Here is a 27,981-nt window from a genome sequence, read left to right on the forward strand (position 1 = left end):
TGAAATACAGTGTACAAACGGTTTACAAATACAGTGTATACAGTGTACAAACGGATTATCTAGATATAAAACAATAGGCAACATGAATGAAATATTAAATTGGGCCACCGCTGCTGTGTTAAATGCGGCAAACGCCAGCCCAGATGCGCCTGCTGAGAACATGACAGGTAAGTCAACAACATTAATACAAATCAAAACTTACAGAAATAACAGTCCCAGCTGCACGATTAATCGTTAAAAGATCGCGCGATCTCGATTCAACCCCCCACGCGATCTTAATCATGCATTTGTATGATTCTGTCAATGATATTCAACGAGATAACGCGTTAGGGGTGGAACAGATCTCACTAGATTCGGTTCGCCAGTAACGCATGTGATTCGCGGATTAACTGCTAAATGTAACCATCATAGAGTGAAAGTTCATCATTTGGACGTGTATTGACTTGCCAATTTACACCGTTTATATACTGTCAATGATTTACACAAACAAAGAAGAGCCAAAACCGGGACTCTCACACACACACACACACACACACACACAGAGAGAGAGCGCGGCGCTTTTCAGACAGCGCTCGAACAGACACATAAACACAAAATTGTCAAAATACCGGTCTAAATGACCGCCTCGACAAGTATTCTCTCGTTTATGTCATATGTGAACATCTGAGAAAGAAAGGGATATTTGTCAGTTTTTTTTTCGATCCGTGCAGTCTTAAAGTGACAGCACTTAATATTATACTGTTTTCTGTGTCATTGATATAAATAAAACAATAAAATACAGCTTTAACAAAGATTAAACTATATTTAATTTATACAGTGACAAATAGTGTTATTTTACATTTAAGTTTAATTATTCATTTCTGTAGGCTACCTGAATATACTGTTAGACTTTGTAAACTTTATTTAGTATTCATCTCTGCTTGTAATGTGTGTATTTGTTCTTATTTTATTACTGACTGTTCACTTGTTTTAAATAATGTGTGAACTTTATCAGTTAGGCTAGTAGTTTTTAATGTTTTAATGTAACTTCAACTGAGCTTTAAGTAATAAATGAAAAGCAAAGTTATTATAAACTTATCTCAATTAAACACTTATCTTAAACTACAGTATGAGATGGTTAAAAACAAAACTGCTCAATCACAAAGTACTAGCGGCCAGACGAAACAAACGTCTATAAAAGCAACGCTATTCAACGCAACACCAGACCCAAAAATGTTGATAGTGTTTCTTGCTAAGAATCTTTAATAGGTCTAGACCGGCGTAATACCTTTGAATGTTGTCAATGTTTAATTGTCATTTTTTATTTATTTACTATTTTTGTTTACTGCATTTATTTAAATTTGACTGATTCAAGCAAGTGTATTATTTTGTTTCTATCCTGTTTGGTAACCTAATGTTCAGGATTTGTAGATCTTTAAAATAATAAAGCTTTTCAGAATCGTGATTCTCATTTTAGCCAGAATCGTGCAGCTCCAGGTAGCCAAAAAGATGTGGGACAACGGTAGTTTCCACATGTCTAATTCCTTTCAGAAACTCTGGATTAAGTGTTTTTTTTAGTTCTCTTCATTAATGGTTGAATTCTGTCCTGCTTTATGTATCCCTTATGAATTATTATTTTTTAAACCATGTACCACAAATTGGTTGTATAACCATGGTTTTACTAAAGTATCTTGAATTACATTTAAGCATATAGTTACAACAAACATCTAAAAAATAACAACAGAAAGACAAGTTACCATTTAATGATACAGAATTTTACATACAGAAGTTATATAATCTTAAAAAAAATATAAGCTTAATAGATAAAAGGTCCCCTTTAACAAAAAAAGAAATACTAGTCCCATACATACATCATTTCACGAAAGAGAAAACGGGTTAGAATCAAGGACAAAGAAATGGAGAAAGTATTGGTTTGAGTAAAGACATTAGTAACCAACAAAGGGCTATAACTCTAATATAATGAGCTCAAAGTGATCATAATCTCTGCTTATTTCTCCTGTGTTTTCAGGCTCTTCTCTGATCATCCCTCTGGCTCTTCCGGTTCTGATCACCGCTGGACTCTTGTTACGGTTTCTCTGTAAGAAGCGTCAGTCTCGAGGTAAAACTCTTTAAATACTTTAGATGGAGAAACTCCATTTATTTTATTGTCTATTATTTTAATACTATAATAGTATTGTCTAGGGCTGGGCAAAAAAATAGATTTTTCGATTAATCGTTTTTTAAAATGTGGTCGATTCAAAATCGATTCTCGAACGCCACGAATCGATTTTTTTTTACATATTTATTTATCTATTACCCAAAAGCCAGTGCTAGTTTTCCTCCACTGTTCATAGGCTTGCAAACTCCATTTTATAGCTAATGCTGTGAGATTTTATGTTTGTTTTATCTTAATCAAAATAACCTCAACTAGTGCTTCATGATTAATCATTTCGCAATCGTGATGTCAAGCCTACGCAATTATATGACGCAAAATGCGAGATAGGTCTCACTGCAGAACCGCAGAACCGTACGTCATAGCAGTGTGAGGACGACAGCGCCAGCCTAACAGTCTGATGCCGGAAGTGGGCGTAGCAAGGCATTGCGCTACTTCCTGTTTTGGAACGTTTCAAAGTTTAAAACAAAGTTATTATAAATAATTTTTTAAACAATCTAATTGAAAAGATATATTTAATATATATATCTTTCTACAAAGTTTGGAAACATTACTATTTTTAATGTAAAAAAAAAAAAAAAAGTTTCTTCTGCTCATCAAGCCTGCATTTATTTGATCAAAAACACAGAAAAAAAAAAGTAATATTGTGATCATTTTTTTACAGACTATGATTGTGATATATTATTACAATTTAAAATAATTGGTTTTCAATTTATTATACTTTAAATTATCATTTATTTCTGTGATGCAAAGCTGAATTTTCAGTTCTCTTTGAACGAACAGTAACACACACAATTATGCCAAAATGTCTTTAACATAAGAGCAGTCTTATGATGAACGTGAAGAGTTGTGACTCGTGAGAGAATGAAGCGCGTGTGAGATCCGCGTCTCTGTCAGCAGCGGCTGGTCTTAAAGGGACAGTACACACTAGCCACTAATTATATCTGTTGCTAAAGTTAATCAAAGAACAAAGGGAACAGAGAAAAACACTCACTGCTCTTGACTAAAGAACTTTTGTAACTTTAATAAGTATTAGTCTATATATAATCTATCTATATATTACAGGAATGTCTGTCTGTCTGTGTGTGTGTGTGTGTGTGTGTGTGTGTCTGTTATTCGCATATCTCTCGAACCATTAGTCCAATGGATTTCAAACTCGACAGGTGTCTTGCTACGGGCACGAGTAAGTGCAGTGCCAAGTTTGACGTTGTTTGGATGAGAAATGCAAAAGATATTGTTAAATATATCAGTAAAAGAAGCACTTAGAAGGTTGTGGTTTAAAAAAAAAACATTCTGACATAAACACTCAGTCAGCTACACTGTTTACTTCTGAATATTATAGTTTGGTTCCAAAACGTGATAAATCCATTTTGATTAATTTGAGTAAAAATGTGTTTTCTTTACCAAGAATCCAACAATTACTAAAAACACACACAAAAACTGCTTTTGCACGGGCACTTTGCACTGCTCCCTGAATCGACGCGCTTATTCATTTGTGGATGTTAACTGAATCTGTAAGGCCGGCGACACACTGGATGCGTGGCGTGAGCGTCTCAGCTGCGTGGCGTGTCCGTTTTTATTTCGGCTCCCATGTTAACAGGTTAGAGAGCTTGCACACAAACGCGTACATGCTAGAAATAGAACCGAGCCTATATTTCACGCGACACGCAAGCGTCTTTGGAAGCGTTTCTAGGCAAAATAGAATAGGAAAAGATGTTTACTGTATATGTCATTTTGACACAAATACATATTAATAAATGTCATTTAGATGTTTGAACGTCTCTAGGTTTTGACATAAATGCAAATATAAATGTAATTTAAAAAAATATGATCGATTTTCATATACGGCACCTGTCAATACAGAACGAAACATTCTATAGCCTATTTTGCCGTCAACACTGCCGACGTTGTCTTTGCTGCTATATATTTATGTTTAACATGAAGTATAGGCCTTCCACAATTCTCTCTCCATATGTCAAATATAACACCAATGAGGCTTATCATATGTCACCTAGCAGCAGCAGCGCCGCGTCAGACACGTTTCTAGTGTGCAAAGACATGGAAAACTCCACACATACGCCACGCAGCCAGTGTGTCGCCAACCTAAGTCAGCTATGCTGTTTACTTCTGAATATTATATTTCATTCTGGTGTGCTTAACGTTATCACTACTGTGTAATAATAGCCTATGCTATTCACCAACTAAACACATCCTATTCAATGCGTTCACAGTCTCTTTCACGAGCATCATTTGTAGTAGCCTATTCACAAACTGTTTGCTCAAGCGTAGCGTTTTCTCGGAGTTCACTGTGTGCTTTCTGCCATGCACAAATAAAAATGTCACTGAACTTTTGCTGTGTAATTGTAACAATGAGCACTCAAATACACCAAACCAACAATTACTAAAAACACACACAAAAACTGATTTTGCACGGGCATTTTGCATTTTGGGCATTTTGGGCATTTATCTGTTTGATAACTTTATTCAGTTTCTGTATATGTCCTAGCTGTTAGACAGGAAGGGCACAGGTAAAAATGATATGCGAGTTGTTATTTTATGGGTTTATGTGAGGATTGTTAACCTGTTTGATCAAGGCATGCGACTGTTCTGACTTGTCCAATTTTCAGCATCAATTTTTCATCTTGCATCAAAATCCTGTCTATTCATTGTATGCATTTGAAATATAGAGTTGGGTTCTGTTTTAAAGTACCCAAGTGTACCTAAAATAAAAAGAGTTTATAGCTCTTTTATAGGTTTGTGGCTCTTAATTTCTTTTTATTAATTAACCACTTGTAAACTTATGTTCACTGTTCTTTTAAAAAAATAATTATAGGATTTGTATTAAATCTATATTCATTGAGTGGAATCGAAATTGAATTTACAATCGAAAATCGGATCGGGAATCGAAATCGAATCGAATTTAGAGCTTGCGAATCGAATCACTTTTTGTGTGAAATCATGTTTATATTTTTTGTCCATCAAAAGTGTGCTTTCACTTTAACTGAACGTGAGCAGCGCAGCATAAATAGACTCGGCGCCGAAACCCCCGCTTCACTGCTGCTCTGAAATGGCCGTAATACACGAGGTTTCATAGTCATACATGTGCGTTCTGTGTGCACATGTGATGCTGATGTTGCGTGATGTTGATGTTAATCATGTGTCGCCCGAGTGCATTTGACCGGCATACAATCGGCATATGTCAGACTGATAGGCCGGTCATGGCCGATCATGTGAAAATCGGCCAATTCCGGTCACCAGCAGATCAATCAGTGCATCTCTAAAAGATTAGCATTAAAAGTATAATGTTCAGATAGGCTATGCGACAAATTATTATAATGCTATTTCATAACAATACTCATAATAATATAAATATTTTTACGTTTTTTTACGTTCCCAACTTTCTGCGGCCCCCACTTTGAAAACCCCAGGCCTGTACCAATTATTGCACCATGCTGTCACTAAACTTAATAAAATAGTGTTCAGTAAGGCTACCAAATGTTGTGACAATCACAATAGCCTACAATTATTGTTTGTGAGTGTCTAGTCATTACCACTCTGATTCATGTCCGTTTTAGCCTGATGTTTCTGATGGTAGTTTAAATTTTTCCTTAGGCTACATGCAGTCTGAGGAAATGGATAGCAGCGGTGCTCGTCCTTCGACCAGCACTGATGTGTTATCGCAGGAGTATCCACAAACACCCACACCGGAGCCGACTGCAGCCACAGATGTGCCAGAGACTGAGCCAATAGTTGATAACGCTCAAACTTCGACCAGCGCTGATGTGTTATCTGAGAGAAACCCCATCAGTGATGGACCTGTGCAGATCAACCCAACAGGTAACATTAATACAAACTAAAACTCACATGTATGCAGAAATAACAGTGGGACACGATTACTGGGGGACTTCTCACTCAACTCAAACTTGGTAACAGTATGAATGAACGTAAGAATGCAGATTTGTCATTTTAACTGAAATTAGGACTGGTGTTGAAATTAGGACATTGTTGGTCAGTGTTTCTGACAATAATAAAAAACTAACAATAATACTGATAAGATAATAATACTACTACGACTCTACGGTACCTAATACGTATCCAAACTGAATCAAGATCGGAATAAAACCATAAGAATTAAATTGAATTTGTAAAATTTGTATCAAGCAATAATAAAAGCATTTTTTTACTTTTACTAAAAACATTTTATATCATTACTGGTTTAAAACACCAGATGGTGAGTCTCTAGTTGTAACCACTGTGATTCATGTCCGCTTCAGCCTGATGTTTCTGATGTTAGGCAACATGCAGAAAGTAAACATCATGCATGCAATTTTCCCCGAAGGAATGGATAGCAGCAGCAGGGACGTGTTCGAATATGAGTATATCCCCAAAGGAATGGATAGCATTAGCAGGGACACGTTCGAATATGGAAATATCCCCGAAGGAATGGATAGCAGCAGCAGGGACGTGTTCGAATATGAGTATATCCCCAAAGGAATGGATAGCATTAGCAGGGACGCGTTCGAATATGGATATATCCCTGAAGGAATGGATAGCAGCAGCTCAACAGATGCGTCTGCACAGAACATCCCGACAGGTAACATTAATACAAATCAATACTCACATGTATGAAATAACAGTGGGACACATGGGGGTGTGCGATATCACAATATTTGATCGTGGATGATTAAAATGTCTCCACGATCTGCTTTTGAAGAAATGTCGTAGTATCGTGTTACAGCGCACATTCTATCAGCTGCAGTTCTGTTACATTCACATCACATGTTAAGGCAGAGTATAGAGTTACACTCACCGGACACTGCCATTCACAAAAGTTGCCAGTTAAACATTTCATTCGCATACACCCGAAGCTCACAGGCACTAAAAGCCTGTCAAACAGCGCCTGGATACTGGACTAAGTTATCTTTCTAGTCTTATTGTGCTAATACTGTCAAATACACACAAGCTAAACATAAACACAGTTGGTTAGTGAAAGCAAATATTTTAGAGAAAATCAAGTGCACGTCATATGCATGTATATTAGACGCGTACCGATCTTAAAGTGACAGTAGACTAATACTAAACATGCTGCCGCTTGTCCTTAAAGGGCCCCTATTATGCTACTTTAAAGGCTCCTAATGTTGTTCGGAGTCTCCTACAACAGGATTAATTGGCACAGTTTTAGGTAATAGTGGCCCACAGCTGATTAGCAGAAATATTTCAGTAAGAATAATAACGTTAGCCAGTTAGCAGGAGTGTCTTTGAAACATACAAGAAATATACCCACATACAAAGGGGACATCAAAGACTTTTGAAAAGGGCATTATACCCCTTTAAATTGTACTATACTAAGTGTGTATTAAATCTGCAAAGATTTGTATGTATTACATGCATTATTTTGAAACAACCTCAAGTATATTAAGTGTATTTCAATATATGCTTAAGATCAATTTTAAGCTATTTGCACTATATTTTAATATATTAAATTGTACTAAAATGGAGCCACTTCAAGTACATTTAGTACATTTAAGTGTATTTCTTTACAGTTCATTAAAAATATACTTTCATATGTCTTAAACTACAGTTATAATATATTTGAAGCTTAATGTTAATGTTCCTCAAGAACACTTAAATAGCATTTCAGCTCATTAAAAATGTATTAGCATTACACTAATAGTGTATTATAAAGCTGTTTTATTCAGTATTCAAAAGGCTGTATTAAAAGTGCAAAAATAAATCTAAATGTTAAGACATACACAGACTTTGAAATCAAGAAAACTTTAAAGTCCGCGTGAACCGGAAGTTGCAAACGACTTTTCTCCAGTGCTGTGACGTATTTCCCAGTGAAAAGGAATATTGAACAGAGGGCAGGGTTTTACTCTAGTGCTCCTCCTCTCCATCTCTCGCTCATTACAGACTAACGGTTTGAGGGGAGTGGTTAAGCGTTTCTCAACCCAAGCCGTCAAGCATACGTCATCAGGGAAGGTCCTCCAAGGCAGAGAGGAGGGGCATTTTCAGATTTTGATTAAAGATTACGAAGCCAAAACATTTTTTTTTCGTGTTTTAACTTGCACGGATTAATTGTTCACAACAAGACTAGTAATATGCGCTAACAAAGTAAATAGGGTCCAATTTTGATTTCAGTTGGACTTTAATATAGTAGCCTATCTTGTTGTGTAAAATGCAAAATAAAACATGAGTACATTAAAAAAGTATAGCAGCATATATAATCTCTTGAACAAAATAGCCTACATAATAACAAAGATCAGTGAAATGCTATGGCAGAGCTATATTTATACATTTTTGTAAATAACTGTAAGTGCTCTGCCACGTCACAGCAAAAACGTCCTTCTTGCAAAGGAATGATTTGAGCGCCGTCTTCTGTTCCTCTTTTAGATAAAAAGCCAAGTCTAACTTGTTCATTGTAGCGGCCAAAGCCGTTTCAAACAACTGGTGTTCATCCATAGCCATCTTGCAATGTTTACTAATGACTTCGACGTCGCAGCGCTGTCGTCTTCTGTTTAGCTCGCCTCTGGCCCGCCTATATCAGATAACCCGATGTGATTGGTGCAGCTCAGATCGAGGGGCATATTTAATGAGCATCATTACTCGACACCAGAGTAACTCGCTGAGCAAATTCAACTTGTGCTCTCTGGAGAACTCTGGATTACTAGGGTAACTGAGAGGAAATGATGACAATTTTAAATTTGAGGGGAACTATCCTTTTAATATTAATAAAACACAAAGAGAAAATCACTCACTGCTCTTGACTGAGAACTTTTAATAAGAGTCAATGTATCATTTATACAGTGAAGTCTATGTAGTGTTTTATTTTTATATTTGTTAATTTAATGTCTTTCTTCAGTGCTACTGTTAAATACACCTACTGTAGCTGAAAAATACAGCACTGTTTATTTCAGTTGTATATATGTAATGTGTAGCCTACCTTTTGTTTATATTTTTTAATAACAAAAAAAAGAATGACAAAGGTTATTATCTTTGCTACTTTGGGCCAAATGTCTGCCATTCTTTTGATTTTATATGTTGTTACTTTTTAAGGCTCTGTATTTAAAATAGGGACATTAGTTTGGCTGTTATGCTCAGTCACTTGAAAAATAATAAAACCAACATTTAAAATAGAATCGTGATTAAATTGTGAATAATGATTTTCTTGAAAAAAATGGTAATATGATATTTTTGCCATATCGCCCACCCCTAGAGACACGATTACTGTGTGACTTCTGTGCAGCACAGCATCAGCACTGTGCTTGTAAGTTGGCTGTGCCTCTTCTAGTAACGTGAACTTCAATGCTTAACCTGATAATTATTCACATGAACATCACAGGACAGTTTTACGTTAATCATTCCGCTGTAATCTGTGCTAATAAAAAAAGATCTTTCTAATCAATATTCTTTCCTTTCTGAAAAACACACAAAAGGGAGGGAAGGCCATTCTCATTGGGATGCTGTGAAGTGTGGCATCCAAACGTTTATAAGCAAAGTGTTTCCTGCTGTGCCTGACCGCGAGCCTTCGCAGGAGCGTCCACAAACACCCGAAGAAGAGCCAACAGACCGTGAGTCTCCAGTTATCATGCAGTGCTATAGTCTAGATTTTTGTAGCGAGTAAACTGAGATTTCTACACCCTTAGTTCTAGAGACAATTCAATATAGCAACAACCCCCTGCTGCTACGGTTACGTTAATGAGAACATATATGCTACTTTTACTTATAGTAGCTCTAGGTAAATATAGCCTGCGTATCACATACCACTAGATTCATGTCCATTTCAATCTGTTGTTCTGGTTTTGTTTGTAATCTCCACTCATACTACCCACTCCTCACCTCATCTGCACTGGTGTGTTCAGTCTCATGCTGTATGTTAACATGTTCTTGCTGTGTGTTTTTCAGTGACCTTAATATTTCCTGATGAACCGACACTGCAACATAAATACTTTGAGTCTCTTTATAAAGTGGGAAAGAAACAGGGATATGATGATCGTGTCCATGAAGGAATTAGAAGATCGGACGGCCAGATAGTATGTTGCTCTTTCTCCATAACCAAACGTTTTGTCTCTTGTTTCCTTCTGTGAACTTTGAGTCTTGCCATAAACATCAGTGTTGACAGTTTTGATCAAAGAGTGTTTAAAAAATTGAAAGACTGTAGATGTTCATGTGCAAAAAATTGTCTTTATTTTTTTAGGTTGACATCAGATTTGTTGAGAGGTGCAGACTTTGGGAAACATCGGTAAGTTGACAAGACTTTATTCTTCATGAAATTCTCTAGCAAGAATTGGTTTGTTAAATGCGGTATGTAGATAGTATGAGATATAACTGAATTACACACCCAAAGCCTATAAGATGAAATGAGTCTTATGATCCACTCAAGACTGGAAAAGTCTACAAAAACATTTTTTTTATTTTATGAAATTGCATCGTGCCGTTTATAAAATGCAATTTATAAAAATGTTTTAGTAGACTTTTCCAGTCTTGAGTGGATCATTGTGCGGTTAGCCACCCTTTTTGTTCATTCTTCAATATACCATTGGCTCTACACACCTGTAGTACAATGACCTGCAGTACCAGGACTTTTTTCCATCACGAGAAAAATGATGCGAGACTTGCATAAAAACAGGGTGATGGAAACATAGCTAATGTTTTCATCTTTCATTTCCCTTACTCTTTAATTAGGAGATTTGAAATTAGCAAATGTTTTGTCATCTCTTTTCTTTAGCCTCAGTTTGTCGAAGAGGGGGCTACATATCTGGAAATGCAAAAGCATTCAACCTGCGACCATTTCATACGGTTATATGACCGTTTCATCTTGGAAGACCAAAAGGTCCTGATAATGGAACCTCTTCCTGACTATGTGACCTTGAGTGAGTTCATCAGAAGAAAAGGAAGGCGCCTGAATGATGAGACAGCGAACCACATCATGGCTCAAATCTTGGTTGCACTGGATCACTGCGACAATACATGTCTTTATTACCCACCACTCCAGAGATTTGTACTGATCGACCCAAAAACCACGCATATAAAATATGCACACATTACCGAAAAAGACCTTAAAGGTGAGTTGGCTTTTTGAACACAGATCACTGATGACTGGTGATGACTGGTGATGACTGGTGATGTTTTACTAAACACGGGAAATGTCTTGCTTGCAGGATATCAATATGATGAACCGGAGGATGAGGATGAGGAAGAATTAAGCTTTATAGTAACGATGCTTTTTTATGACAATGACGAGATAATGGGTAAGATTGATAACAAGAACGAAGTGGAAATAACATTGCTTGGAAAACATATAAAGATGTGACACATAAAGTGACAGTAAAATGACAAGTGTCAAACCTTGATGACGAATGAGCAAAGTGTAAAACACAGGGGAATGATAATGAATGTTAGCAGTGATTAAATGTTCATGCCATAGTAACAGCAACAATTGCTTTGTATGTCATGGTAACATTCTTCTTATGTTGTAGCCTACTACAGAAAGGTCAAACTTGACTAATCTGCTCTCTTCACAGAACATTTTCCAGACCATTGCTATAATGCAAAAAACTACTTGACTAGAGGGAACCCCTGCATTGAATGTAGAAGAAGCCAAAAAAGTAAGTTTTTTTTTTTTTTTTTATCAATTCAGGCCTTTAAATCAAAAATACATTATTTGAGATAGAACAGTCTCAGACCTGCCGACCTGTACGCATTTTGACCTCAAAGTACGTTGGTACGATTTGTCACTCTAAACTACGCAAAAACCTGGTGCACGCGCTGTACTCAAATCAAGCAACAGCAGAAGAAGAAGAGTTCGACCAATCATAGCGCTGGTTCATTCCCCAAATAGCAAGCCAGGATGATTGACAAATGCGTAAGGCTTATGATTGAAAAGAGACAGCAATACAGAATCCCGCTCGATCCCCCTTCCACTCCCGCCGTCCGACGGATTTCTTAAGCGAGGACAGTACAGTAGTCTCGGTGCTTCTGACTCCTTACGGTAAACAGGCTGGGGGAGATTTGTTGAAATATTGAATTGAGTTTACTTAATCCTCTGCGTGATCGCATGGATTGACTCTAAAAATACGCTCTGTCATTCATAGTCACTCTGAACATTATAATCTAAATAAACTTGAAATTGCTATGGCTTTATGAAAGTGCTCAGACTTGTGGATGACTGACAACTGCGAGTCTGGAGAAACAAGCATTTATTTATTCATTCTCAGTGTTGAGAAATGTAGCATGAATGTGTAATGTTATTGTGTTAAAAATAACTAAAGTACCTAATTATGTTACATATTCATTTAGTATGAAAACTAGCATGTTAATTACTTATGGATTTAAAAGTACCATTGTCTCAGTGCTGCGCGAGCTCTCTTTCACAAACGCGCACACACAGAGAGAGAAGACGGGCAACTGTAAGTCTAAATTTTGTTCTTGCTTGTGTTTTTTTCTGTCAAAATATTAGAAAGCATTTTGTAATATCCATCATCATTATCCATTTTTAAAAATCGTTAAAATACCGTTAACAAAACCCCTCATTATATAGGCCTACTTGATGATCTTTTTACGTGGATGTAAAAAGTCTTGAGTGTCTCACGGAGGAGCTACGGGAGCATAAAAGGAGGAGCGACGACAGTGAAGAACAGGAGAGGACCAGCAGTTCGTTACAACAGTACAGCAGAAGCACAGCCGGCCTGGAGTGATGCGTGCGAGTGGAGGAGACGAAATCAAAGATACTAGAAAAGGCAGTATCTGGGTGAATGACGGATAAGGATTTAAAATGTGAAGAAAAATAAAACTGGCAAAAAAAATTAATTGTAGGACTTTCTATACTTATTAGAGTGTTGTGCATGTAATGCAATGATATTTACACATTTCAAGAATGTAATTAACCATTTTTTTGGTGAATCAGATCTTTTGCCCCATGAAAATGTCATTCCTGGGTAACGTAATGAATTTTTTCTACCATTGTTGGCATATACAAATGTACTGATCTCTATATTTGGAGCTCAACAAACAATTAGTGCTCGGAAAACTACATTTTAATCACAATTAATATAATCAATTTGGGATTTCATATAGACATGGGCTCATTTTTGGCTGCTGATAACTCAAAATTCAGAACCAAATAAAAAAAAAAACCTGGAAAATGTTTAAAAATGTTTTCCAATAAAGTAAATAAGACTTGTTTTATCATTAACTCAACAAAAAACTGAATTGTGTAATCTAACACACAAATATGGGTTAAATTAATTGCCCGTGTCATTGTTAGCCGGAATGACATACTGTTAGCCGGAAGGACATTCTGCAATATTTTTCAGGATTACCATAAAAACCATCATCAGTATCATTTTTCTTTCCAACACTCAAACTTGAAACAAAGTAAGAGACACTGACAAGTTTTTAATGACTTAAAAATCTGTAAAATTTATAGTAAATCTGTAAAATTATAATGCTTAATAAACAATGGCCAAGGGTATAGTCCAACACATTATACAGCTAAAACATTTAGGGCCCTATTTTAACGATCTGAAACGCAAGTATCAAACGCGAAACGCAAGTAACTTTGTGGGCGGATCTCGCGGATCCCGACGCAAATCTAAAAGGGGTTGGTCTGAAGTAGCTTCATTACTCATAGGTGTGGTTTGGGCATAACGTGAAATGAACCAATCAGAGCATCATCTCACATTCCCTTTAAGAGCAGGCGCGCTTGTTCCATGGCGGATTGCTATTATAACGGCGGATTTGCCAGGAGCGGTTCACAGCCGAGGAGACCGACGTTCTCGTCAGGGCCGTAAAAGAGACATTGTATGGGGATGGGAGAAACCCACCCAAATTAGCTTCGGTTAAACAGGCGTATAATAATTTGGGTAAATGTGTAAGCTAGATTTATGCCTATTTTTTCACATCTTCATGGACACAACAATGATTTCCCTCATGTGGAATATTTTTCCTTGTAATAATGTATGGTTTGCAAAAATGGGAACTGCTGCTTCTGTGTAGATGAGAGAATCAAAGTGTATGCGCGTTGTGCCCACGCTACATTATGGCCAAGTATGCGCCCTTAAATAGCATCTGAATAACGTGCCACTGACTTTAGACTAGGTTTTTCCTGGTCAGTGGAGGAATTGTTTTCTGTAACTGCAAAATAGCACCAGGGAACGTTTGCGCCGGAACACGCCTCCTCTTTTCGCTGAACCGCCCCCGGGAGCGCAAGTTCATTCCCTAATTTACAGAAGTGCGTCTGTGGAGGGAAAAGTCCGCTGTGCGCAGGTGCAAAATAGGAATGATACATGTGTCGGTGTACAAAGTCAATTGCGCTGGGTGCAAGATAGGGCCCTTAGGCTTATTGCAAATAAGTCAAGTCAAGTCACCTTCATTTATATAGCGCTTTAAACAATTTAGATTGTTTCAAAGCAGCTTTACAGAGATAATAGGAAATTAAAGTAACAGAGATTGTTTTGGCTTTACAGCAAGCTCTAGAATAAAGTTATTGTCCAGCTAAAGTTAGTTTTGATTGATTCACTTCCGTCGCAAAGATCATTAGTTATTAACTTAAGGGCCGCTAACACGACACCGTTCTAACAGAAAACCCTAAAGTTCTTTCTGCGCAAACTTTAAAAACGCGAACCTGATGGCCTGCACATGCGTATTACGTGTTTAGATTATAGGAATGTTTATAGGAGTGTGAACCTATTTCGATTAATATTTCAAGTTTGCTTGTTACTGATACATTATCACTCCACTGAGTCATCACTATAATACCTTGCTCTCTTTTGTCCAAGATACTCAGCCCTAGTTTCTGCATCTGTGTTTATCCTGGCTCTGAACCGTCTCTGCCTCTCTTTATTAGACAGAGGCATCTGGCAGGACAGAATTGACCTTAAAACACCAGAAGCTATACTAAAGCTTTAATAAAATGTTGATAATTAATAAATTTGATTACATTATTCATAATTTGACCATTAACATTACAAAATTTAATTCAATGATAAAGACCCATGTGACTCATTGAATCATATGAAATCAAGTTGAATGACAGCAAAAATATGGCAAAAAACATACAATTATGTAAATAATGTTAATTTTAATAATATAACTATAATAACCATTCCTAAAAGTTTACAAATGTTAATTAAAAACTAGATTTTTATGCATATGTCATTCTGGCTAACAGAGGTTTTTTGTTATCCAAGAATGACAAAACAAATATTTTTCTTTATAATCAGGCACTAACTTAACCACCTATGGAAAACTACAATTTAGCTATCATCGCTTAAGGTCATCTTTTAGATCAAATAGATAGTTTTTTAATATAAAAACATTATAAATGGTTTATCAGTGTTATCCAAAAGGACACATGATATTGCTACAAAGTGCACCAGTGACTGAAAAGGTCAAAATATCAACATTTTAAGAGACGCTTCCTGACCTTTGCACATGTTCTGGTGTTCCTTCAGGGTCTTCTTTTTGATACAATATTATGTCACATGACATACCAAAATGCATTATGGTGTAAAATGGTCATTGATGTCTGTTATCCAGGAATGACATTAGAGAAATCACAATTTGTGGACAAAAGTCTTTCTGTCATAAAAATTTAAATAAGCTTAGTATTACCACTATATTTGTAGGTATCGTTGAAAACATCAATACAATTATGCCCAAGTAGATTTTAAATACTTTTATTTATATTTTTTACATTTTTGCCGTATTTTTGTATTCAGATTTTAAGCCGGGACAGTTACCCGGAATGACATTTTAGGACTTTTGAGCTCAATAGTTCCTTAAAGATTAATTATTTATAATAAATTCTCACATGAGTAATTAAAGAGGGGGAAGTTGAGTCACTTATGAAGTGCATTTAAAAATGTATACATTTTTAATATTATGAATATGCTTTGGACACCAGAATTGACACGCCACGTCATTGACCCATCTTCACAACTACAGTGCCTTGCGAAAGTATTCGGCCCCCTTGAACTTTTCGACCTTTTGCCACATTTCAGGCTTCAAACATAAAGATATAAAACTGTATTTTTTTGTGAAGAATCAACAACAAGTGGGACACAATCATGAAGTGGAACGAAATTTATTGGATATTTCAAACTTTTTTAACAAATAAAAAACTGAAAAATTGGGCGTGCAAAATTATTTAGCCCCTTTACTTTCAGTGCAGCAAACTCTCTCCAGAAGTTCTGTGAGGATCTCTGAATGATCCAATGTTGACCTAAATGACTAATGATGATAAATAGAATCCACCTGTGTGTAATCAAGTCTCCGTATAAATGCACCTGCTCTGTGATAGTCTCAGAGGTCCGTTTAAAGCACAGAGAGCATCATGAAGAACAAGGAACACACCAGGCAGGTCCGAGATACTGTTGTGGAGAAGTTTAAAGCCGGATTTGGATACAGAAAGATTTCCCAAGCTTTAAACATCCCAAGGAGCACTGTGCAAGCGATAATATTGAAATGGAAGGAGTATCAGACCACTGCAAATCTACCAAGACCCGTCCGTCCCTCTAAACTTTCAGCTCATACAAGGAGAAGACTGATCAGAGATGCAGCCAAGAGGCCCATGATCACTCTGGATGAACTGCAGAGATCTACAGCTGAGGTGGGAGACTCTGTCCATAGGACAACAATCAGTCGTATACTGCACAAATCTGGCCTTTATGGAAGAGTGGCAAGAAGAAAGCCATTTCTTAAAGATATCCATAAAAAGTGTCATTTAAAGTTTGCCACAAGCCACCTGGGAGACACACCAAACATGTGGAAGAAGGTGCTCTGGTCAGATGAAACCAAAATCGAACTTTTTGGCAACAATGCAAAACGTTATGTTTGGCGTAAAAACAACACAGCTCATCACCCTGAACACACCATCCCCACTGTCAAAGTCATCATAGTTTGGGCCTGCTTTTCTTCAGCAGGGACAGGGAAGATGGTTAAATTTGATGGGAAGATGGATGGAGCCAAATACAGGACCATTCTGGAAGAAAACCTGATGGAGTCTGCAAAAGACCTGAGACTGGGACGGAGATTTGTCTTCCAACAAGACAATGATCCAAAAAATAAAGCAAAATCTACAATGGAATGGTTCACAAATAAACATATCCAGGTGTTAGAATGGCCAAGTCAAAGTCCAGACCTGAATCCAATCGAGAATCTGTGGAAAGAACTGAAAACTGCTGTTCACAAACGCTCTCCATCCAACCTCACTGAGCTCGAGCTGTTTTGCAAGGAGGAATGGGCAAAAATTTCAGTCTCTCGATGTGCAAAACTGATAGAGACATACCCCAAGCGACTTACAGCTGTAATCGCAGCAAAAGGTGGCGCTACAAAGTATTAACTTAAGGGGGCTAAATAATTGTTCAGTTTTTTATTTGTTAAAAAAGTTTGAAATATCCAATAAATTTCGTTCCACTTCATGATTGTGTCCCACTTGTTGTTGATTCTTCACAAAAAATTACAGTTTTATATCTTTATGTTTGAAGCCTGAAATGTGGCAAAAGGTCGAAAAGTTCAAGGGGGCCGAATACTTTCGCAAGGCACTGTATGTTCCTTTTTATCTTCACAACTATGTTCCTTTTTAGAAAGAAATGATATCTGCGAGGATTTTCAGTCAGGATTTAGACTGTACCATAGTACTGAGACTGCTCTCATTAGAGTCACAAATGATTTGCTCTTATCATCCGATCGTGGTTGTCTCTCGCTATTAGTGTTACACGATCTTAGTGCTGCATTTGACACTATTGACCACAACATTCTTTTAAATAGACTAGAAAATTATGTTGGCATTAGTGGAATTGCATTAACATGGTTTAAATCATACTTATCTGACCGTTATCAGTTTGTAGCAGTAAATGAAGAGATGTCTTAACGATCACAAGTTCAGTATGGCGTACCACAAGGCTCAGTACTAGGCCCACTGCTGTTCACTCTGTACATGCTACCATTAGGAGATATCATTAGGAAGCATGGAATTAGCTTTCACTGTTATGCCGATGATACTCAGCTCTATATTTCTTCACAACCTAACGAGACTTACCAATTCACAAAATTAACGGAATGCATAGCTGATATAAAAAAACTAGTAAAGACTAGTAATTTCCTTCTACTAAATTCTGAAAAAACAGAGATTCTAATTATTGGACAAAAAACATCCTCACGTAATAATCTAGAATACTGTCTAAAACTTGATGGCTGCTCTGTCAAGTCTTCGTTGTCGGTTAGGAACCTGGGTGTGCTCTTTGATACCAATCTTTCATTTGAAAGTCACGTGTCTAGTATCTGTAAAACCGCAGATACTAGATACGAGCTCTTAACGCATTATAGTCCTTCATGTCTATTGCGATCTCAAAATTCCGGCCAGTTGATAATACCTAGAATATCAAAATCGACTGCTGGCGGGAGATCCTTCTCCTATTAAGCACCAAAACTTTGGAACAGTCTTCCTACCATTGTCCGGGAAGCAGACACACTCTGTCAGTTCAAAGCTAGATTAAAGACACATCTCTTTGACCTAGCATACACATAACGCATTATAGACTTCTATAATTCAGTGTTAGGCTGCATAGATTAGGCCAGCCGGAACCAGGAACACTTCCCATAAATCCTGATGTACTCGTTACATCATAAGAAGAATGTCGTCTACGCTAATATTAGTCTCTCTGTTTATCCCGAGGTTTACCGCAGTCCGTCGGATCCAGGCCGTATCCAGATATGATGAAGGACCAGCGCCTGGACGGGACTACAACGCAGTACTGAAGTGTCAACCAGTCTCTCCGTTTCCTCCCGAGGTGGACCCCGGCCGTATCCAGATCAGATGGTGGATCTGCACATGGACCCAACCATGACGCATCCCTGAAGTGCCAGCCTCATCAGCCCTGTGAAGGCCTCATCAACAACCAATCTGACTTCTGACCTGTAATGCTGCCTGGATCATAATCATACACTGTTCGCTCGTTGGTCAGACGAGAACTGGCCCCGACTGAGCCTGGTTTCTCCCAAGGTTTTTTTCTCCATTCTGTCACCTGATGGAGTTTTGGTTCCTTGCCACTGTTGCCTTGGCTTTTGGCTTGCTTAATTGGGGACATTTAATATTCAACAATTATTGATCTGCCTTAAGGGTGGACGATGATGCAATTTTCTTCTAGAAACAAACTTGGTTGTATTATTTTCATGTTATCAATGTGAAGCTGCTTTGATACAATCTGTATTGTAAAAAGCGCTATATAAATAAAGGTGACTTGACTTAACTTGACTAAAACCAGAGGATCTTCTTGCACATTTGGCAAACAAGAATGGTGGTGGAGTGGCCATTTATGTGAAGAACAGCTTTCAAGTTTGTCCTCTTATGTACATACAGAATGTTACTGACTTGGAGTATTTGGTTTTGAAGATAGAAGCCCCCAAACAAGCACTTCTTGCAGTAATCTACAGACCACCAAGTTGGCAGAGTTTGAATGCCAAAACAGCTGTTTACCAATGTAAGCACTGTGGCAGTAGTAATGCAATATTTAGAAAATGTACTCTTGCACTCTTGATACTCAAGTACTTTTAAAAACAAGTACTTCAGTACTTTTACTTAAGTAGACATCTGACTGTAGTACTTTTACTTGTACTTGAGTAAAATTTAGCAAGGGGTATCTGTACTTTTACTCAAGTAATGAAGCTGTGTACTCTGTCCGCCTCTGCTGACCACTAGCCTATTGGTTTTTGAAATGAGCTACAATTTGATAAATATTAGAACCTCATTGTGTAAGAAACATAGGGGGAACAGAATCCAACGGCAAATAGTTCAGCTGTCGAAATCCGTTCCCCCACCCCAATGATGAGAGATGTTGATGTATCGGCTTAAAATAAGCTTATACTATTCTGTGTGTGGATGGAGCTTAAACAGCATCAATTTGATGAATATTAGAACCTCAGTGTGTTGAAGCTCCGCCCTCTGCCAGGAGCAGCAGCTCATTTGCATTTAAAGAGCCCACACACAAAACGACGCATCTTTGCTCACCCTCAAAAAAGGACAATTTTAACACGCTTTAAAAAATGATCTGTGAGGTATTTTTAGCTAAACTTGCACATACACACTCTGGGAACATCAGAGACTTATTTTAGTTCCTGTTACATCAACGGTAGCAGTTCAAACTAATATCACGTAATTTACATCTCGTCGATGATTGGTTGATATACTAAGGGAAGATAGCCTCCTCTGCTTTGTTACTTTTCTCAACACTCCTGAAATACTCGATGGTGATTGGCAAAAATAAATTACCAACGGAAGCACAAGTCTCCAGCTATGGATTTGCCTCCCCTACCTTTCTCTATCCCCTCAGACTCACGTTTCGCAGATTTGGCACATTCAGGGAAGAGCACGGTGGTTACACTTACAGAGGTAAAATTACTAACAATAAATACACATTCTGAGACATGAAATGAATAACTGGGAATTTTATTAACATTAAATCGTCCTTCAAAATGTTGGGTATACAGGCTGGGCCTCCCTTGGCCTCTCCTGATGAGCTGCCACTGCCATAACGTCACCGAGGCTCGCCCCAGCGAAATCGCTCATAACAGCTAAACTGTTAGTCTCAGACTCAAGTGTCTTATATCGTCCTTGGTTCAAGACAAACAAAACGCACGTTGGTGGAATTTTGGGGTATTTTGGACTTTTTGAAAAACCTACTTTTGTGAATTAGTCCTAGGGTTTTCGCCCGACCGGAACCAAACCAGTGCAGAAAGATTCTCTGGAGTCTGATTGTTAATAATTATCAAAAAAACAAGCAAAACAGATTCACATCCACGATTGGATGCAGAAGTGGTCGAGGCCACTTTTATTAAAATGGCTATCACGCTTGAACAGAATGAGCTAATTTCACAAAACTCAATACACCTATGTACAGGCTCAGTCTGTGGTCGCGTGGAAAAGGATATGGCGACTGGCCACTTGGTGGCACTATAAAATGAACAAATAAAACAAACAAACACGAAAATGGTTATAGCTAAACAACAGTTAGGTGCAAGGTATAGTTTCTGTCCAAGGTGCCGTGATTGTCTATGAAGACATTCGTGGATCTCGAAAAATACTGCCGCCGTCAGCCAATGAAGATTGTGCACATATTGGACAAGGTCAACGGAGGCCAATCGAAACGAAACTCAGTGGGCCTGTTTGAATCATGGACATAGAGGTCTGTGCAAAATTTGAAAGAAATCGGCCAGCAGGCGGCGCTATAGGGTTTTAAGCCTCATATATCATGCTGTGTTTCACACATACATACAATATTCATATCATATGTTAGAGCTCCTCGTTCTGAACAACTTTGATTCAAAATCTACTACTCTCAATCAAATCATTCGTTAAATATTTGAGATGATTTAAAAACCTACTTTTCACCATCATTTCACTATTCCTGTTTTATGTGTCTCTCAATATTACCAGCTGCTCGCTCTTTCTCCGTCTCCCTCCCCACTGCATTTCTTTCTTCCTCCCCCTCCCCCTCCCCCTCCCCCTCCCCCTCCGCCTCCCCCTCCCAACCCCCCACTCCCCACTCCCCACTCCCCACTCCTCACTCCCTTTCTTACTCCCTGACTGTCTCCTCTTCCTCATCTAAAGTATTTAAACTTGTCAGTTTTTACATCTTGAGGCAAATCAGTCGATCATACAAGGTGGAAAGGTAAGCGCTCTTTGTTTAACAAATGTTTTAATATACATAATATGTTTTGTTCATGTGTTGCTAATAGCTTCTCACTCTTAAATGTTCTGTTAAAAGTGTATCTATTTTATTTTCAGATTAGATGACACAGATGGAAAATATTCATCTCACTGCTTGATGGACAGAAAGTTGTGGACATCATTTGGAGGAAAAACAAAAACAACCAAAAAGCCAAGAAAAAATATTTTCACACATAAGAGTCACAGAACTTTATGCCAGTGCAAAAAAATAATGAATTCTACAATGGTTCAGAACACCAAAGACAGATATGAAGAAGCTTTTGCAAAAACTTTCACCATTGTTCTTCTCGGGCTCATAGTTAACTGCATCAATGGAATATTTGTTTTCACGTTCTTCAAGAGTTCAATTTTCTACAATGATCCGAGATATATATTATATATTCACATGGTTATCAATGATATGCTCATGGTTTTTTTCAGTGTAATTCTTTCTGTGATGGCTTATGCATGGCCAAATGTTCCTGTCCCATTCTGTGTTACACTTCTAATAATAACCTCAACAACTCATTAGAACACTCCTCTGACTTTGGCCAGTATGGCCATTGAGCGTTACGTTGCCATCTGCAAACCACTGCATCATCATCAGATTTGCACAGTGCGCAGGACGTACATCCTTACTTCTCTGATTTGGGGTGTAGGAGTTTTACCTGGATTGGCTGACTTGATTCTCCTTTCAATTGTTCGTCCTTTATCTATTTTTACAACAAGTAGTCTCTGTAGTTCAACAAATGTTTATAGCACCCCATACCATGAAGACCAAAGCAAAATAACACATGGGCTTTATACATCTGTTGTGTGGGTAATTCTTGTATTCACATATTATCAAGTGCTGATTGCGGCCAGAAGAGCCTCCACTGATAAATCCTCAGCAAAAAAGGCCCAAAGCACCATCCTGTTACATGGAGCACAGCTTCTGCTCTGTATGTTGTCCATCATTACTCCTATCATAGACAAGATTTATAGCCAACTTGTACCTACTCTACGGTCAAAAATCACCTTTTTCAATTATCTTCTTACAAACTTATTACCAAGACTACTTAGCCCCCTTATTTATGGTGTTCGAGATAAACAATTTTTTAAATACATGAAAGGACTGTTTTCATGTAGGTTACTTAATGTAAAAGTTAAATCAACTAAGCAGTGAGCTAAAAAGGTATATATCATCATATAAGCATCATTAGTAATTATTTTATCATTCTCACTATGCAAAATATATTTTTAATAAGTGCTTTTCTCTTAGTTATTTTCTTATTATGATTTTGTACTTATAACTTCTTGGCAAAGTGGAATTTAGAGAAAAATGGTTAAAGAATATTAAAAATCATGTTTGTAGCATTTAAAGAACTTGTATGTTTAACAAATAAACATGCATTGTCGCTCAAATACAGACTTATGGAACAGACTTCTGATCTGTGAGGTATTTTTAGCTAAACTTGCACATACACACTCTGGGAACATCAGAGACTTATTTTAGTTCCTGTTACATCAGCGGTAGCAGTTCAAACTAATATCACGTAATTTACATCTCGTCGATGATTGGTTGATATACCAAGGGAAGATAGCCTCCTCTGCTTTGTTACTTTTCTCAACACTCCTGAAATACTCGATGGTGATTGGCAAAAATAAATTACCAACGGAAGCACAAGTCTCCAGCTATGGATTTGCCTCCCCTACCTTTCTCTATCCCCTCAGACTCACGTTTCGCAGATTTGGCACATTCAGGGAAGAGCACGGTGGTTACACTTACAGAGGTAAAATTACTAACAATAAATACACATTCTGAGACATGAAATGAATAACTGGGAATTTTATTAACATTAAATCGTCCTTCAAAATGTTGGGTATACAGGCTGGGCCTCCCTTGGCCTCTCCTGATGAGCTGCCACTGCCATAACGTCACCGAGGCTCGCCCCAGCGAAATCGCTCATAACAGCTAAACTGTTAGTCACAGACTCAAGTGTCTTATATCGTCCTTGGTTCAAGACAAACAAAACGCACGTTGGTGGAATTTTGGACTTTTTGAAAAACCTACTTTTGTGAATTAGTCCTAGGGTTTTCGCCCGACCGGAACCAAACCAGTGCAGAAAGATTGTCTGGAGTCTGATTGTTAATAATTATCAAAAAAACAAGCAAAACAGATTCACATCCACGATTGGATGCAGAAGTGGTCAAGGCCACTTTTATTAAAATGGCTATCATGCTTGAACAGAATGAGCTAATTTCACAAAACTCAATACACCTATGTAGCATATACAGGCTCAGTCTGTGGTCGCGTGGAAAAGGATATGGCGACTGGCCACTTGGTGGCACTATAAAATGAACAAACAAAACAAACAAACACGAAAATGGTTATAGCTAAACAACAGTTAGGTGCAAGGTATAGTTTCTGTCCAAGGTGTCGTGATTGTCTATGAGGACATTCGTGGATCTCGAAAAATACTGCCGCCGTCAGCCAATGAAGTTTGTGCACATATTGGACAAGGTCAACGAAAGCCAATCGGAACGAAACTCAGTGGGCCTGTTTGACTCATGGACATAGAGGTCTGTGCAAAATTTGAAAGAAATCGGCCAGCAGGTGGCGCTATAGGGTTTTAAGCCTCATATATCATGCTGTGTTTCACACATACATACAATATCATATCATATGTTAGAGCTCCTCGTTCTGAACAACTTTGATTCAAAATCTACTACTCTCAATCAAATCGTTCGTTAAATATTTGAGATGATTTAAAAACCTACTTTTCACCATCATTTCACTATTCCTGTTTTATGTGTCTCTCAATATTACCAGCTGCTCGCTCTTTCTCCGTCTCCCTCCCCACTCCATTTCTTTCTCCCTCCCCCTCCCCCCCTCCCTCCCTCCCTCCCTTTCTTACTCCCTGACTGTCTCCTCTTCCTCATCTAAAGTATTTAAACTTGTCAGTTTTTACATCTTGAGGCAAATCAGTCGATCATACAAGGTGGAAAGGTAAGCGCTCTTTGTTTAACAAATGTTTTAATATACATAATATGTTGTGTTCATGTGTTGCTAATAGCTTCTCACTCTTAAATGTTCTGTTAAAATGTATCTATTTTATTTTCAGATTAGATGACACAGATGGAAAATATTCATCTCACTGCTTGATGGACAGAAAGTTGTGGACATCATTTGGAGGAAAAACAAAAACAACCAAAAAGCCAAGAAAAAATATTTTCACACATAAGAGTCACAGAACTTTATGCCAGTGCAAAAAAATAATGAATTCTACAATGGTTCTGAACACCAAAGACAGATATGAAGAAGCTTTTGCAAAAACTTTCACCATTGTTCTTCTCGGGCTCATAGTTAACTGCGTCAATGGAATATTTGTTTTCACGTTCTTCAAGAGTTCAATTTTCTACAATGATCCGAGATATATATTATATATTCACATGGTTATCAATGATATGCTCATGGTTTTTTTCAGTGTAAGTCTTACTGTAATGGCTTATGCATGGCCAAATGTTCCTGTCCCATTCTGTGTTACACTGCTAATAATAACCTCAACAGCTCATAAGAACACTCCTCTGACTTTGGCCGGTATGGCCGTTGAGCGTTACATCGCCATCTGCAAACCACTGCATCATCATCAGATTTGCACAGTGCGCAGGACGTACATCCTTACTTCTCTGATTTGGGGAGTAGGAGTTTTACCTGGATTGGCTGACTTGATTCTCCTTTCAATTGTTCGTCCTTTATCTATTTTTACAACAAGTAGTCTCTGTAGTTCAACAAATGTTTATAGCACCCCATACCATGAAGACCAAAGCAAAATCACAAATGGGCTTTATACATCTGTTGTGTGGGTAATTCTTGTATTCACATATTATCAAGTGCTGATTGCGGCCAGAAGAGCCTCCGCTGATAAATCCTCAGCAAAAAAGGCCCAAAGCACCATCCTGTTACATGGAGCACAGCTTCTGCTCTGTATGTTGTCCATCATTACTCCTATCATAGACAAGATTTATAGCCAACTTGTACCTACTCTACGGTCAAAAATCACCTTTTTCAATTATCTTCTTACAAACTTATTACCAAGACTACTTAGCCCCCTTATTTATGGTGTTCGAGATAAACAATTTTTTAAATACATGAAAGGACTTTTTTCATGTAGGTTACTTAATGTAAAAGTTAAATCAACTAAGCAGTGAGCTAAAAATGTATATATCATCATATAAGCATCATTAGTAATTATTTTATCATTCTCACTATGCAAAATATATTTTTAATAAGTGCTTTTCTCTTAGTTATTTTCTTATTATGATTTTGTACTTATAACTTCTTGGCAAAGTGGAATTTAGAGAAAAATGGAATATTAATAAGAATATTAAAAATCATGTTTGTAGCATTTAAAGAACTTGTATGTTTAACAAATAAACATGCATTGTCGCTCAAATACAGACTTATAGAACAGACTTTGGAATATATCACAATTTTAAAATTACATCTGAGTGTGGCTTTATTTGTTATTTTACTGTATATCACTTTTTTGGATACATAAAAATAGTTTATCCGTAATTTATTGTATGGTCTCAGTAGAGGACATCAGGAATTATGCAGGAATTATGTTTTCATTTGCAAGTCAATTCAGGCTATTTTTTTTCTCTGTAACTCTTACAACATAAATAAAAATACAGAAAAACATTTTTTTATCAATTTTATTTTTGTATGCACACTGTATGCTTTTCTGTCACGAATTGACAAAATTACTGTTATTTAGCCAAAGTGTGCCAGTGACAAATGCACTCAACCCACTTGCAACCTTCCAATGACCAGGGGGCGTGACCTCCAGTCTTCCTTCAAGACAGACTTACCATACAATAGCTACCTTTTCTACTGAATATTTATGTACAGCTGAGGACACCTGGTTGTTAATGTTGAGAAGCATTCTCCTTCTCAATGCAAAGGGAACACATATGGAACACTAACCCAAATTCAAGTGCTCACCTGAAAGGGGCATACCACAGGTAATGGGTCTGGTGATTAGTTCCTCTTCCAAACTCATCTACCGAACTGTGCTTAAATGATGCAAGGTTGGTCCAAGGTTCAACATTATAGGAAACTTTAACTTGAACCTAAACGTGCACAATATCGCCTTAGCAAAGGGAAAGGCGCTGATGTAAGAACTACACCCTACCAGTCGTCTGAGTTCCCAGAACACTGGACGGAACTGGTTCCATGCGTCGATTATAAAATATTGCAAAGGTGTTGGGTGTAGCCCAGCCCGCAGCTTTAAAGATGTCTACTAGTGAGGCACCGTTCGCTAAAGCCGAAAAAGCAGCGACGCTCTTGGTGGAGTGAGCCCTCTTTCCCAGGGGAAATGGTGAGCCTTGAGAAACCAGGAGAAATGCATCCACAATCCAGTGGCCCATTCTTTGTTTGGAGACAGCCTTTACCTTCTGCTGTCCTCCAAAGCAGACAAAGAGCTGATTTGATCTTCTTAAGCTATCCAGATAAATGTGCAAAGTGTGCACTGGACAACAGAGATAGGGCTGGTTCTCCCTTATCAGGAGGGAATGCTTGCAAGGTTATCACTTGGTCCCTGAAAGAGGTAGTGTGAACCTTAGGCACATAGCCGCACCAGGGTCTCAGGACCATGTGAGAGTCTACCGGTCTGAACTCAAGGCTTGTATCATCAACAGAGAGGGCCTGAAGGTCCCCCACCCTCTTGACCGAAGTGAGCGCAGTCAGGAGGGTCGTCTTCATAGAGAGGGCACTATGCTCGACTGACTTTAAGGGCTCAAATGGATCTTTCTGTGAGGCCTGTAAGACCACTAAGAGATCCCAAGAGCACCTCTTAGGAACCAAATAATTAGGTTGTGCTTCCCCACTGACCTGCCATCGACGTGTTGTGACATACACCTTCAAGGTGGAGGCAGATAGGTGCCTCTCCAGACCCTCTTGGAGGAAGGACAGCACTGACCTAATACCACATCTCCGTGGGTCTTCTCCTCAGAAAGAATACCAAGCGACAAAAAGGTGCCATTTCAAAGCATACAGCCGCCTCGTTGAGGGGGCTCTTGCTAAGGTAATGGTATCTATCACCGTTGGCTTACATCAACCACCAAAGATGTGCTGTCA

The 27,981-nt window shown here is 37.9% G+C and overlaps 1 protein-coding gene and 1 pseudogene across 2 annotated transcripts; both read left to right on the forward strand.

Moving 5' to 3' along the window:
- Positions 1 to 22,092: 22,092 nt before the first annotated feature.
- LOC311301672 (odorant receptor 131-2-like) lies at positions 22,093 to 23,025 on the forward strand (annotated as a pseudogene). Its single transcript has one exon. The product of its transcript is annotated as an odorant receptor 131-2-like (transcript).
- A 2,093-nt stretch (positions 23,026 to 25,118) lies between these two features.
- On the forward strand, positions 25,119 to 26,051 carry LOC311301673 (odorant receptor 131-2-like; the record flags this gene model as incomplete). Its single annotated transcript, XM_084426948.1, has 1 exon — positions 25,119 to 26,051. The coding sequence occupies one exon, from the start codon at positions 25,119 to 25,121 to the stop codon at positions 26,049 to 26,051; it is 933 nt and encodes a 310-aa protein (XP_084283074.1).
- Positions 26,052 to 27,981: the final 1,930 nt, after the last annotated feature.

The sequence above is a fragment of the Rutilus rutilus genome, assembly GCF_951802725.1.
Source record: "Rutilus rutilus genome assembly, chromosome: 12".
NCBI classification, from domain to species: Eukaryota; Metazoa; Chordata; class Actinopteri; order Cypriniformes; family Leuciscidae; genus Rutilus; species Rutilus rutilus.